The sequence below is a fragment of the Pinus tabuliformis genome, chromosome 1_2, assembly GCF_031772625.1.
Source record: "Pinus tabuliformis cultivar Carrire ecotype Pingquan chromosome 1_2, CPIR1, whole genome shotgun sequence".
NCBI classification, from domain to species: Eukaryota; Viridiplantae; Streptophyta; class Pinopsida; order Pinales; family Pinaceae; genus Pinus; species Pinus tabuliformis.
Window position 1 is genome coordinate 345,845,025 of NC_142298.1, and position 16,593 is coordinate 345,861,617.

The following is a 16,593-nucleotide window of genomic DNA, read 5'->3' on the forward strand; positions in this document are numbered from 1 at the left end:
AAATAAATAGATTATAAAGTATAAAATTTATTTTAATCTCTAAGTGATTGTTATTATTATTGGAAATAAATAAATATGAAAAAGATTCTTCTAAATAAATAGATTATAAAGTATAAAATTTAATTAGCTGTAGCTCAAACCATATCGAGGAAAATTCTTATTCTCCCGCCTCAACTAAAATCCCAATTGTTCTATTAGTGAGGCAATTTTTCATCAGCTATATAAAATCTATTTATGAGTTGTTGAATTAGCCTTGTGAACTAAATAATTTAGAATTTTCGAAAAAAAATTGTAAGAGATAGAAATGACCTAAAACACCATGAAAAAAAGAGCATGTAAACGGTGCAATTCTAACAACGTACAAGATATAAAAAATGTTCTCTTGGATGATAACGTAGAAGATGTAAATAATATTCTCTTGGATGATAACGTTTTCATCATCATGATAATATTAAATAGTGTAGGTTGTTAAATAGTTTAGGAAAACCCTCTAATTTTAATAGCATCATGACCAGCCCTATTTAATCTAAGTTAAACATGGAATTTTTATTAAAAGGGAGATTAGCAAGACGAAAAAAAAAATATCAAATCCAAGCAGCTTTCAAAAACTATCATTCGAATGTCAATCGATTAATTACTCTTAAGGTTATTTATGAGGAGTGTCTGAGATAATATAGTAAATCTTTTTTATTACTTCACTGACTTTAAGAAACTTAAATTTGATACGGTGGATAGGAAAAACACTTTGGAAGACATTAAAACATGTGAAGGTTATTTTAGAGTTGAGATTCGTAGTGATTAGGTTGTAGGAGAAGGTTATTTTTATGTTTGGGGTAATGAGAGCTGGTTGAAAGAGATTAATAATAATATTGAGTTTTATTAATATTATTTTTTTGTTATTTATTTATTTTTAAATATATGGATGAGATAAATTTATATTCAGAAGAAGTATAATTTGGCGGTGTTAATTTAGTTTACAAAATCACAATTTTTATTTTTTATGTGAATGATATTGTTCTTTTGTCTAGTAGCATTTATGATCTTGGAAAAAGAAATAAGAAGTTTATATTTTAGTATTGTCATGTTAGTAAATAATATTAATGCTAAGAGTATGACCATTAAGTGTAAGAAAATATATTATCTTATTTTTTCTTATTATAATAAGTACAATTTAATTTAAAAAGGTTAGTGAAAACAAATGTCTTAGAGTTGACATGCATTACAAGTTCAAAATAGAACTATAGTGTGGATAAGAAAATTAAAAGAGCATACAACACTTGTTTTAGTCTATGTATAAGAAACAAATTTATGGTTTAGGGACAAAAAGAAAGTCATTTTTCTACATGGTAATTATTCCTCCTCTCACCTACAACAAGATTTTCTCATTTCTCTAAGACATTAGATATGGAAAAGCATACGTTGTGGGTGCACATATTGCCTTCATGATTTTCTATTTGTAAACTAAAACCTTCCCTTTTTGGGGGCCAATGGTTTGGTGGGTGGGCCCAAAAGAGGGGGAATAAAAAGCTATTAAAAATATATTTTTTGGGCACCTAATGCAATTGAGGGAGTAAATAGAACTTCTAACATAAATGCTTTTATTCTACTTTTCATTATAATTTAAGACTGACTAATTTTCTGAGAACGTGCTTTTGCTCAGCAAGACAATCTACGAACTACTTGAACATAATCAATATGATTAAATATGCATCATTATGGAGAGAATATATAACTATGCATCACTACAAAGAGAATATATAACTAATCAGAGGAACTTATTTTCTTTTAGTAAGGAAACTATAAATCTTTCTATTATTTAGCTTATTCCAAGTCAGATTTATAGGCTTGGATCCCAACCTAGTGCCTCTATTTTATTGAGAAGCCTCCTAAGCATTTTACTAGGATTCTTTCACTAATAAAAGGAAGATTAAGATCAAGGTTCATCATAATATAAACCACTAGGAAAAGGTAAAGAAAGAGACGATGATCAATACTGAAGTGAAAATAATTACATGAACTAGTCTCATGCTATTGTTTGGTCCTCACTAGCTAGCTTGTGCACTAAAATGTTGTCAAGCTAAACTTCAATGCTCATGTTATCCCAATTATCCTTTATATTTGTAAAGTTTGGGTTGCAACATTTATAGAGAAACTTAGATAAGGATTAAGAAAATCCAAGAGTGTTTTATTGCTTATAATATTATAATTATGCACAAACTACCTATCCCATCTTCCTCTTAACGATAGAGCTTTTTCTCATTGAGAGCAAGGTTACCACTAGGTTCCAAATGTACAAGTATAAATTAATCAACTTAAACAAAAAAAACCCTCCTAACATTGCTTCAAAGTTAAGTAAACGTCATTTGAGACATACAAAATGATGGCATAAGGATGATGTTTTGCACCCATTGGGGATTTACTTTACAAAATTTCTCACAATAATAATATTCTCAACTTGTTAACTCATCCAAAACAAAAATACCTAGGAGAACATAATATTTGCAATTTTGGTCAAATAACCAAAGCAAATCAATAAGCCATATAATTTCTTATTGTTCAGTAGACCAAAATCAGTGTCCCAAATTATAGTAATCGTTATCATCATTTAATTCAGTATTGCAATTTCTAGCGATATTGTGATTTCTTGTTGTTTAAAATACACTTTTGAATGAATAAGTGGATTAAGCATCATGAAAAACCATCGAGACATCTGCAAATTGAACAATTTAAACTTATGATTTTTAAAAATATTTACTTTCCAACAAAGGATCTTAGCTTGAGTTATTTGGTGAACAATTTTTTTCCCAATTGAGTGGGTTCTTTGGAAGTCACTCATTCTCTAGAAATTCTTGTTCAAGTAAAAAAAATAATTAAAAAAAAAAAAAAACCAACTTTTTTAAAATATCAAAATTATAAACATTTAAAGAAGTTTTTTGGAATCTTTTCAAATAAAAGAATGTAATTTTAAAACAACCCAATTAATTTCTTACATTTTTTATTAATTTTACTTCTTTTTTTTCCAATGACAACTACATCCACCTCATACCTCATATTTGTACTAGAAAAATCCATTCTAAAAGATCACTTCAAAATTATTTTAAACTAACTCTTTAAACCAAATTTCATTAACTTTATTAACATTAACCAACATCATCATTATTAAAATTTAATATTTGAAATATTTTGATTTACAATTATATTTAGATAATTTTACATTAATTTTTTTAGTAATGGAAAAAAAAATCCATTTAAATTTAACATCATTTCCTTCCTAAATTTTAAAGTTCAAATTTATCAAATTTCCAAATGAAATATTTAAACCATTTCAATTATATAAAATATTTATTTCTTTAAAATTTATCAAATTTTCAAATATGAAATATTTATAAATTTGAAACCCATTCATAAAAATATAAATTTTAAGATTGGTCATACCTTTTATTCTCTAAAATAAATAGATACTTAAAATTTACTTTGTTCTAACTTTAAGAAAACCAAAATAAATAGATACTTAAAATTTACTTTGTTATAACTTTAAAGAAAACCATTACATGGGACAAATTTTGTTTGTATTTAGGAATATTTGCAATTTGTTTTAAATGTATAATTCTGGGTGCAAAAGCTTACGCCCCACCAAACATACATTAATGGATATCTTAGAAAGCAATTTTAATTTAAAAAGTAAAAAGACAGATATCTATGTTTGAGAATCAACAATGTACTCAAAATGAGCTACTTATTGGTTTGGGATCATTTTTAACCCAAAAAAAATTGGGTCAATTGAACCTTTGAAAAAACATAATATATATATTCATATCCAAAAATATTGTTGTGTTTACTTAGTTATTATTTTAATAAATAAAAATAACTTACATTTATTTCTATAATAAAATAACACATTTACATAACAAAAAAAATCAGTCTTACATAAAAATTTATACATTCAATATTGTAAATAATGAGAAATTATAATTACACCAAAATTTTTATAAATAAATAAAGCCTATTCAACTGCTTTAAAAAAGGGTTCAGTCTGCGTATCTGTAAAAGTCGTTGAATCCACTCCACATCCTTTACACATGTGTCACTGTAATCAGGTTCCTCAATTAAGCTTTTAAAATCCACTGCACTGCAGCCTTAATTAATTACAGGAACGGAGACCATTGAAGAAACAGCAGAAACTGCTACTGCATAATAACTGCCTTCCTTATGCCATCAAACGCCGATATCAGAGTTCGAATTGTTAAAGAAATCGCAATCCATGGGAAGAGGAGAGGGAAAAGAGGGCACTGCCTCAATGGCATGAGGAGGGGTAAAAATGGGTTGTGATTGCATGCGCAGCAGATGTCTGTAAGGCGAGTAGAAATAATCTGGCTGGGGCGTACACAGCGGAAATTCGTGAAATATATTTGGAGATGACAGCCGCGTAGAAGGCAAGAAGAAGTTAGGCGATAAAGGAGACATCGAACCATACTGAATAGCCGGAGATAACAAGGACTGGACAGCGGAAGAGTGTGATCGAACGGTCCCGGAAAACTCAGAAGAATTTGAATGGCTGGCAATAGAATTATATTCTTTAACCAGGAAATCGAGCCCTCCAGCTGGAGGAGTAGGAGAAGCATCAACCTGGCAAAAATTAGGGTTTCCTGGTAAGGGGGTCTCCGAATGGGGAAGTGCGTGAGGAGTTTGAGATTGAGTCGAAAAGAAGGGAGGCATACTGGAATTTCCCTGAGCGTTGACGCGACCAGTAAGGCGTTGGACGAGCGTCATGAAATCCCGGGCTTCGGTGTGTATGACCTCGGGAGAGTGCGTGTATATAATCACAGGTGGCCTGTGTGCCATGGCGGGCATCGGCGCCGGCACCGGTAGCGGCGGCTTCCGGATTTTGTGAGAGTTCCTCCAGATCTTGAGCGGCGCAGGGCGTGGACCCTGCAATTCCCGCTTCGTTGCCTTCCCTTGCTGCTGCTCCGGCGGCAAATTCATCCCTCCCTTATTTTCGGCTGATTCGGTTCCAATTTCTACTCCGCCCCACCTAATTTGTCATCCTGCCTTACTCCAATAACTGTATTGCTAACAAGGGATTTTGCAGACTGGAGAGCGAGCAGCCCAATACACAGCAAAAGCTACCATTTGCAGAAACAAAGAGGTAAGCTCCCTTACATCTACAAATGCAATTACAAGGATTTTCAATGGCGGATCTGCCCAAGTCTTCTCCCTTCTGTGCTTTCTCCCCTTCCACGAGATGGAAATGGTCAGAGGTTATTAAAGAATGGGTGGCGAATGGGGGCCAGAAACGTTGTCCTAGAGTGGGTGTGGGGTATTGCCGTCCAGAAAGTATCGTCAGACAATTTACTCCATGTCCATATCATTCATTATCTGTGGATTATTGAAAACACATGCTTTGAAAATAAGAAAGCCACGTAGCAGCGGGGGCGAAATAATCGACCAGTAAAATAGTGGTGAGGACAAAGAGTCAAACAAATTTGGTTGTCAACAGTAAATTAAAGCATACAAAAATCTACAAGATGTTTCTGTCTATTAAATGAAAATGTGATCAGTGTCGGAAGTTTTTCTTATTTTTTTATTTTATGTTCTATCAAATTATTGAGTGTCATTTTTTTAATTTAGAAATGACCGTCGGTTACCAAACAGGATTGGGATTATATTAAAGGTTGAGTTTTCCACCACTCTATCGATTTGATTTGATTATCTATTCTTCTATCAAATAATATTATTTTAATTACCATGATATCTTTATAATTAATTATAAATAATTTTAGAAGTAGTTTAATTGGTTTGTATTTTTATTTTGTCAATTGGGAAATCACGGAGTCAAATCTCCTCATTTTTTCAAGGGAATTTATATATATGAATTATAATTATATTTAATAATAAAAATTATGTAAAAGTGGTAATTTTATGAAAATATGATAAGAGATAAATATATCTTTCTTGTTTTATAAGGCTGTAGAAACAATATAGTATATAACTATTCATTTTTTATTATGTAAACTATAATTTTTATAATTTTTAAAATTAATATAACCATAAAGCAAAAGGAAATTATTCATCAAACCATGCAAAAAATGTATGATGTAGTGGATTTGCAGCATAATTCATATTGCATATATTTTATGATAACATGAATTACATTATCTTTTTTATATCTTACATAAAAATCCCATGGAAACATAACAAATATATTTCAATTATTAAGGTTGTAAAGGATACATAACATTTTTTTTTTTTTTGTCTATCTCAGCGTATGGTTAACAATAAAAAAGGATTGTTATTAATATTTTATTCATCATTGCTAATAAAATATTTTTTATTATTAATATATTTTTGTCTTAAATATTACATGTAAACTTAACATAAAATGAAATACATGCTTTTTCCCCATTTTTTGGATTACAAAGCATGTATTAATGGAATACGATTTCTCTCGTTTTTCTCTCTATATATATGTTTTATGTTAAAAAGTTGTATTCTCCCTCATACCTTGAATAGAAAGCACCTATAATAAGAATTTTGTCACTCATTCCCTCTTTTATATTTTTTATGTTCAATTTTTTTACTCAACATATATATAGGTAAACTAAATATAGAATGAAATACACATAATGTAATATCAATAATATTATTTTATTTAACTCCATATTAAGTAGTGAAGAAAATACATATATCTCTCATACTAAAAGGTAAATTAATTTCCCTTTACTTTCAATTACTTTATCACCTAATACAAAGATACAAAGATGATGTAAAATTGAGGTAGAAATTGAAATATTTTATTTATGGTAGACATCAATTATTTTGTCATTACCATTTTAATTTGTTACTGTAAGTATTATTTTATTATTTTTAAATGAAAACATCTCCCCCATACTGGTTTGTAGAGTGCCTCTTGGTGCAATGGGGAGAGAGAATAGATGTAAATCATCTTACACCTAAAGTATTGGTGCAATAAGGGAGAGGGAAGAGATGTAAGTAGCATTCTCAAATCATCTTACATTCAAAATATCATCACAATAATGCCAATGTTTCTAGAAAGAGGAAGAAAAAAATGAAGGTGAAGGTGTGATGGATGACCATGCATAAGTAAGGAATTGATGATGTTAAAAAATTGAATGAATAAAATACACAATTTTTGTTGTTGTAATCTCAATTTTAGGTTTTGTGATATTGACAAGGTCTGTATGTAGAAATCATACATAAATGTTATCACTAATATTAATATATCATTCACATAGTTGTGTGTGAAACAAACAAAAGCTATGCATTGGGATTACAATTAGATTGAACAAACATATTCTAAATTAGTGGATTGTTGAGAAATTTACGTTTGATTGATTATGTGTTTTTTCTCTAAATATCTACTGCTATAATGTGGATTCTAGAAACAAAATACTAAGTGGTTGAAGAGCCTACAAACATTCTCAAATAATAAGAAAATGTTAGATATAACCATGATTAGATTCGTTAATATAACCATGTCAGATTCACCAATATGTTAGAGGCTTTTATAGAGAGGGAATATTATATGAACATGAAGATAAATAGATAACTTGATTTCCCTGGCTTCATTGGATGTCTATTGTTTGCTCCCTAAAAATTTTATTGAACCACACATTTGTACTAAATCTTGCTCATAAATTTGTAATGTCATTATGATTCACACCCATAACTTATTACTAATTGTTTTGATTTTTTGCATAGTGAAATGCCAAAAAAAAGATAACAAAGGAAATGACATTATAGTGAAAGAGGATTAAAATGCATTAAATATGAATATTAAACAACATTCCATTCATCACATCAAGAAGGATAAAAAAATGAACTTAACACACGAATTCAATTGCGGATTTGAAATAATAAGGTGTTCAAGCTTCTCTTGAAAACTTACTTTAAATTACGCTTAAAACGATAGATATACCAATATAGTGATAGGATTCTCTAGGCAGGAGCTTGTGATGGAGTTTAAGTTGTGGAAATGTACACCTTATCAAAAATATAGTTAAGAGCCAACCATAATAGAGATGATTTTAGTCTTGAGAAGCCAAAAAAAATGTAATTAGATGTCAAATATAATGGGTATAAAAACCTAAATCTTTCTCATGATTCACATCTATATCCATATAAATAGAAAAAAAAATACAATACTCATTGAATATGAAAATTAGAAATTATTAGACTCTTGAAAATGTGACCCTTCTTTTGAAATTTTCTAATATTTTTTTCGTTCATAAATAATAAATAATTTTAAAGACTTAAATTTCTTCTGAAATGTGATTTCTTTGAAATAATAAGTGATTTTAAAGACATAAATTTCTTTTGAAAGGTAATTTTTTAAATTAGCCTTCTAGGACGAGCTTGAACCCCTTGGAAGGGATAAAAAGGGTTCAATTTTAATTACTACTGACCATGAGTGTAGTGAAGCTTGACTACGTCATTTGTCACGACTATTTATGTCACCATTGTTTGTCACATAAATATGTCACGATGATTTCTAACATGGCATGGAGGTTGACACTTTGAGATCGAAGATTTCTTATCAAAAGAAGTTTTGGATCGGTATGCAAAATTATGAATCTTTATATTGTAGTTATACTATAGAGTTTTATTATTTTTACAAATTTAATAAAAAAGGGATAGAAATTGATATATTATATTTTCATATTTGTTAAACTAAATTATGTTTAATATGAAATAATGTTATTAGAGATTTTAATGTGTAATTAAGTTAAATACTATAATTATATATATATATATATATATATATATATATATATTTTGATATATTATATTTTCATATGTGTTAAACTAAATTATGTTTAATATGAAATAACGTTATTAGAGATTTTAATGTGTAACTAAGCTAAATATTATAATTATATATATATATATATATATATTGATTTTGTTCGGTGTTTTAAAATTATATATATAAGTGTTAAATAATTAATATCTAAGCGTTAATATTAAATGATATTTTATATTAGATATATTTAATAATATTAAATTTATTTTTATATTAAAAATAATAATTTTATAAATTTTGATAAATACTTTTTAATAAATATAAAAATAAGAACTATAAAATATTTAATATTTTCCAATTTAAATAGTCAAAGTTCCAACCTAAATTTAATATTTATTAAAAAAATTATTTGAAATTACTTATTAAATATATAACTTAACATTTAAAGGAAACAAAATTCCATTCTGCTTATTTTGTTTTTTTATTAATATATTTTTTTAAGTAAAAAATAAACATTTTTGCTACTCTATAGAATAAATATATATATATATATATATATATATATATATATATATATATATATATATATATATATATATAAAAGTTGATATATATGAGATTTCAATTCTTGGACAAGGTTTCCAAATCCAAAAGTGAACAACACTGATAAAATTGGTGTAACATTGAAATGAGCATATTGATGCAATGTTTTTAGACTAATATAAGATTCTTCTAAAACTCAAGAAAGTATTACAATTTTTTTGGAAATTTAGAGTTGTCTAAAGAAGCTTATGAAATCTAAAGCTAGCTTTACAAAGGTGGAGGTGTTGCCTTTAACTGAAGACGCTGGTAAACTGTAACCGAGAAAAGTTGTCTTCAAAAATTGTTGGAATAGATAGTGAAAGACCCACCTAGCATATGGGCACCGAGTGAGCACTTTGGACCATGGTTCAAAGAAACTCTTTATAAAAAATGTAATAGAGTCCATAAACAGAGCTCTTTTTTATAGCAGGTCTACTATTGAATTTATTTCACTGTAAATGTGGTGAAAGCTAGTGTCCTGAAAGTGCTTCCTTATATCCTCAATTTTGCATTTCCAAGTGACAAGAATTAGAACCTCTAACTGGGGTTTACCTGCTAACTAGTCAATAATACAATCAGAATATCCAATGATTTTAATACACTTAATATTTTTTAAAGAAGTTAGAAACATTGGAGCCCAAACAACAATAAGTTCAACTTTTGTATTTGTTACATATTCTAAGTTGATTCTGAACTGAACTAATTTGTTCCTAGGAAATTTAATCAACCCCCCCTCCTATTTCATTCCATGTGAAACTCCATTAAAGAACCCAACCGAAAGATGTTGGGAAATGATAGGGAAAATAATCTTTCTCAAATATTTCTTGTTTTGATTTGAGGGATATTCCTTGAAATGTGACACAGTCTTAGTTGACTATTGGACAATACAAATGTTTGAGTTCTTGAAAATGAACCTATTCCTAAGTAACTAGATACCCCAGGCAACAAATATTGGAAGATTATGGAGATTTTTATACTTCTCCACTCAATGTTGAAGGGTGTTCTCAAAGGAGGTTTGTTCAAATTTCTCTCTAATGTCCATTAACAAAAGAATTGTTTGCCAATTTTTCTTGGAAATATAACAACATGTAAAGAGATGATCAATCGTTTCTTCCTATAGCCTACAAAGACAAGATTGACTTGGCCCAACAAAACCATTTTTTTGTATATTTTCCTAGGTTAAAATTTTGTTTTGAAGGGTTAAATAGGAGAAATTTTTTAGCTTATTTGGGAAATTCCATTTCCATACATAATTATGCCATTAGCCATAATCCTAAATCACAACAGAGTGGGAAATGGATTTATAAGCTAGACATACTTTCACCTTACCACCGGAGGTGTCCCAACTCTAGACCAACAGATCCTTTTTGTTATTTATGTAGACCCCATTGATAATTAACTCCTTTATGAGGGAGTTCTACTCATCGGCCAAAGGACTAACCAGACCCAAGTCCACTTAAGTCAACTAATAACTATTTGTGAAATGAGTAAGTGCCACTCTTTTCACTTGATTAAGGCGGATGTAGCCTTTGGAGTTTAAAGAAAGAATCAATTCTGAAGATAGTTTGTAAACTCAAGCACCACCAATAAAAGGTTCTTTGCCAAGAATCACCTATTTTCCATCTCCAACATTCCAAGAAAGCCATTTGGAGAGGAATGGGGAAGAGTCCATGAGAGCTTTGTAGACAATAGAGCCCTTGTGGACTAGTCTTTTTGAATAATTTCTAAGTCATTCCACCACTGGCATTCTTTTAAGATATTTCTCCTCAATAACTTGGTTACAAATCCCCCGCCAAATAAAACTCTCCACATATTTTTTAGAGCAAGAGCTTTACCAAACCAAATTAGGTTCTTGAAACCCCACCCACCAAGATTTATTGGCTTGAATAAGGATTCCCAACTGGCAAGGTGAATCCTCTCCTTACTATTCCATAGGAAGTTGAACATCCTTTGCCTAATATTTTTTAGAATTGATTTAGAAATCTTATATATTGACAACCAAAAGGTTGTAATGTTTTCCAGCACAAATTTGACTACGATCATTCTTCCCCCTAGGGATAGCCAATTATAACACCACAAGTTTATTTTCTTTTCTACTTTTTTGAGAAGCCACATCCAGTCCTCTTTATGATAGTCATTTGGTTTTAGGAAGAAACCCAAGTATTTAAAACGTTTTTCATTGGCATCCTTCTAAGAAGGAAGAAAGGAATTAATGTATGAGAGGGTCTCAAAACTAACAACATTGTGCTGGAAAGAGGATTTTGTTGCATTAGTACCATTTTGGTGGCATGAAAAAATAAGCTTATAACCCTATGGAAAACCTACATTCCTAGATGAATCCATCCCTTATCAACAATGCACCATCCATAAAAAGCAGGTGGGTAATATATTAATTAAAAGTCATTTGTATGCCTTTAATATTTCCTTCATGTTTTTCTTTGAGAAATAGGAGACTGGAGCCTTCCATTACAAGCAGAAACAAAAGGTGATATAGAGGACACCCTTACCTAAGTCCTTGGGATTTGGAAATTTTTTTGAAGAGGAATTTTTTGATTAAAATGGTAAAGGTTGTTAAGCTTACACAAATCGTAATCCAATTGGTGACCTCCAAACCCAAACTAATTTGTAATAGGACTTATCTGAGCAAGGTCCATTTCACTTTGTTGAAGTCCTTATTGAGATCCATGTTGAGGATCAAGGCTTATGGGTTTTCTTATTTTATGGAATGTGGAACTTCTTGAGAAATGTCAATAGCATTACAAATTTACTTATTAGCTAGAAAGCAAAATTAGTTGAGAGACATCTTCTCGACTAGATTTTGCTTGATCCTATTTGATATCACTCTTGAAAAGATTTTGTAAACCAAGTTACATATTGAGATGGTCCTAAAGTCAAATAAGGTATTTGGTTTGGAGGTTTTTTGGATCAATGCTATATAGGTTGCAATTATGGATTTAGAGACATTTTAGGACCTAATTGTTTCTTCCACGACTTTCTAAAGATATGGATCCATGATATCAAAGAAATATAAGAAGAGTTTGATTGTCCAGCCATAAGTGCTCAGACTTTTGTCTTTGATAAAAATATTTAGGACTTATTTAATTTCATAAGGGGAGAGAAGGCTACCAATCCTTACAGAGTCCTCAACGAATAATTTCAAGTAATTTTGGATGATCTGAAGTCGAGAGACAGTGTTAGAAGAACTTGCATCTCTAAAAAGGGAGGAAAAGTAGGACACAATGGTAGCTTTTAAATCATGTTGACTTGTGAAAATCTTACCATCATCCATCTCAAGCTCCCAAATAGAGTTAATATTCCTTCTGTTATTTTCATAATTATGGTGTTTAAGTCCCCCTCCTTAATCCAAGTAGCCCTAATTTTGAGCCTCGAGGTCTCCTCTTTTAGTTTTAAGATATGAGATTTTCTAGTTTCTAAGAGACTCATTTTTTGGGCTAATTCTGCTACAAAAATAGAGTGAGAAAAATTCAAAGAAATATGTTCATATTCATTTTCTATATTTAACAATTCCTCATTTTTCTCTTATTTCTTTTTCCTTTCCCAAACCACAACCTCCTTCTTCAGCTCCCCAAGTTCTTTAACAAGGGAGCCCATGGCAGAGGAGTAGTTTAATACTTAATTTGTTTTTTAGCAACCCTTCAACAGAGATCTAAAGGAATCGAATTCTAGCCATGAGTGGTTGTATTTGAAGGGGTTTTGTTCTATGGTCCTTAAAATTCAATTCTAGTTGAATTGGGAGATGACCCTATAATTTATCTTGACTTATCAAAGAGTTAAACCTCCCCACATTATTTGCTAGCTAACCAACCATCAAGAATATATTGGAGTGCTTGGAGACAACTTCCTCGCTAGTTTTGCCATTTATCTATGTAGGGGCTAAAAGGAAAGGAGAAATATCATGGAGATTTTGATTCTGCAACATTTCTAAAAAATATGAAGCCAAAGGATCGAAGCAGGTGTGAGACCCCCAAGATTCCCCCCGTAAGATAATGAAATTTAAATCTCTTGCTAAGAGGAGGGAACGATCTAAGAGAATTCCATTAGATTGGACTTTATCCCAAAAATATCATCTTTCTCCATAGGGTCCATAGCAGTTTACTAACATGATCGAAAGGGGAAATGGACATTACAAACCCTTCTAAGATAATGCTAACAATAGAGGAGGAGGCGGCATGAAAAGATGTAGACTTTGGATTCCATAAGGTGAGGATACCTTCAGACAGGGTAGTAGAATCCATACAAATAGAATACCACCCCAGACACAAATGTTGGAAATCCCCTCTAGCCTTGTCCGCCATAACCATAGTTTCTTGAAGCAAGATAGTAGAGGGTATGTGGATATCTACCAATCTCTTGAGGGAATTCAATTTCAAGTCTCCCCCAACCCCCCTAATGTTGAGGGAGAAGATAATCATTTAGAACAAATATTTGAGGGAAATTCTGGTCTAAGGGCCCTTATAACAATTTCCTTATCAAAAGGAGGTGTCAAGCTAAATCCTCCTTGGATGACCTCTAACAGATTTCCTTCTCTTGCTAGAGATTTTTTTTTGAGATTTTTCTTTCTAATGGTTATGTTTTGGAATGGAGAGAGCATTTCAATTGATATGTTATCAATTTGGGATGTCCTGAAATAATAGGGATGGGTGTCATATTGAGGACATTCTTCTAAGAGGGGACTTGAGGATGATTTGTAGGATTGAGGGGAAATGGGGAACCTTCAAACAAGGATATGTTGGGGAGAGGGAGATTAATTGAGTGATTACTCATAGGTGAAAGAGTAGAACCATATTTGGAACAAAAATTTGTGAATGTCAAAGAGTTTTGTTTATTGAAAGAGAGAGGGTCTATACTAGTCTTGAAGAGTGTAGTTCTAGGATGGTCATTTGATCTCAGAACAGGGTTTTGACATGGCCCAAAGGGTTTATTTATTCTCTAGATAGAAAAAATCATACAAAAAAATTTAGCCTCTGAAACAGGGTTTGTAACGTAGGAAGGGATAGTAGATGCATTTGAGAAAATTTCATAATTGTAAAGGTCATTCTTTTCTAATTGATCAATAAGAATGGAGTACTCATAATATAGGAATTGAATGAGACAATTGTAATATGATAGAGACTTACTATAAATTCCATCGCTTCCATGAAAGATTTTAGTCGGTTGTGCTTTGATAAAGATGGTTAAGTGAGCAATCTCCTAGCTTGATTGACATTCCTTTACATCCTTTTCAAAAGAAACACATGTAAAGAAAGTGTCACCAAGACCCAGGTAGGTAGCACTTTCCTGAAAATTTCTTCAACTAGTTGGAGCTTTGTCCCAAGCCAAAGGAACAATAATCATTATATAAGACTCCAACTACACCGCTATCAATTACTTTCTCAGCCACATATGGAAAATCTTCTGACCACCAAGCCCTTATCCAGTGGATGTGAGAAGGATTTTTGTTTCCCCTCCAGGGCTGTGAAAGACATCTCTTTAACCTTGCATATATTTTGAGTCCCATAAAGTTGGTGAGGAGGAGCCATAGAGGTGCAAACCATATGACCCAGTCCTCCACAATTCAAACATCTAAAAGGCGTCTTCCAAAATCCAAGAGGTTGCATGATGAATTTCTCTCCCCACATGATTTTTAGTGTCCTTGGAAGCCCCTCGGAGACATCCATCTCCACCTGAACCCACGATATCCTCTTCTCAAACATTATAAAGGATGAATCCTCAAGAAACAAAATCTTACCCAAAGAGTTCGTGATGCTAATGAATACCTCCTTTTACCAAATCTCCAAAGCGAAAATCGGTATCATGACCAACACATTTCTATGGTTTTGTTGATGTGTTCTCGGAAACAAAAATTGGGTACCATTGTTGAAGCTACATAGTTCCTTTGCCTATGACCGAAGGCATGCTAAGGATCAGTTCTAGATCAATTTTCGTCAGAAAATGGAAGCGTGTCCATTTATTCACTAGGATACTCACTACTAGAGTGTAGCCCATGAGTGATTTCCAAGACTCCTTTACCCAAGAAAGGATATGTTCATGGGTCAAAAAATTATAACTAAACTTTCCCTCTAGAGCTCGCCTAGACAAGGATTAAACTCTATCCATGTTTACATCCAGCCCAAGGGTTAACTTCTTCATGGAAAAGAGGGCCTTGTAGGATTTCTAGACACACATTTTTTTTCCTTCTCCCTTGAACACTTTAGGAAAGTCCCTATTCCTCTCGCCTCAGCTTCCCAAAATGGTACCTAGGCATACTGCACCACACTAGCATTATAATCAAGACATGTCATATTTCCCACTGGCACCAAGGGGCCTCGATAGAAGTCTTGGAGAGACTAACTCTCTTTGAAATATAGGGTAAGAAGGAACTACTTTTTTACAAAACCTTTATAATACCAAGAAATATTGGAGGAGGCCACTGGGGCCAGTTCTGTAGACGATTCCTCTTGACCCAAAAACTCGAGGGTTCTAGCCATATGCCAACAAATAAAATCTGACATAGTGATATATATTTATGGTCTGAAACATTAAGAAAAAATCCAACATACTAAGCCAGAATGAAGAGCTGCTTTAGAAACCCTAATTAGTGTCGAAAAATCAATTTTTCCTCCAACGTTTTTTTATAGGCTACTAAAGAACCTAGCCAAACTGAGTCAAGTCCAAAGAAAGAAACCACCAAGATGCAAAACACCTAGCTTGTTCGAGCAATGCAAGAACCCCAGACTCCATGGAGTGTTGTAGGAACCCTAGGAAACCCATTGTATGAGATACAATGTAATATTAATGTATCATATAAAACTATAAATATTACGAGATTTATACATAATCTAAAAGATGGTTTCTACCAAACATTAATTACTCATATGTACATAACGATTCTCACAATTATTAGAAAATTTGGTGCGATATTAATTAGTTTGGAGATCATTTTTAGTTGTGTTTATTTATTTCCTTTTAATAAATTATTTTGTAAGGAACGAAGGAATCATGGCAGGTATGTGGTATGGATATAGGTACTCTTATTCCGTGTAGTGTCCTTGGGAGAGTTGTCACTCAAAAAAAACTATAACTTTGAAGACCTACTTCATATATTCATTTAATAGCTTTGTGCTAGGTACCACTAAAACAATTCATATATTGAGAAGTTCAATGGAGAGGTGTACACCTACAAATAGTGGAATCCACTTGTTAAGAAGAAGAATGCAATCCAAATTATATATAAAGATTTTTGTTTTTAA

The 16,593-nt window shown here is 31.5% G+C and overlaps 1 protein-coding gene across 1 annotated transcript; it reads right to left on the reverse strand.

The window, feature by feature from the left end:
• Nucleotides 1-4,215: 4,215 nt before the first annotated feature.
• Nucleotides 4,216-4,983, reverse strand: LOC149205789 (uncharacterized). Its single transcript, XM_089397508.1, has one exon. The coding sequence runs from the start codon at nt 4,981-4,983 to the stop codon at nt 4,216-4,218; it is 768 nt and encodes a 255-aa protein (XP_089253634.1).
• Between the last annotated feature and the right edge of the window lie 11,610 nt (nt 4,984-16,593).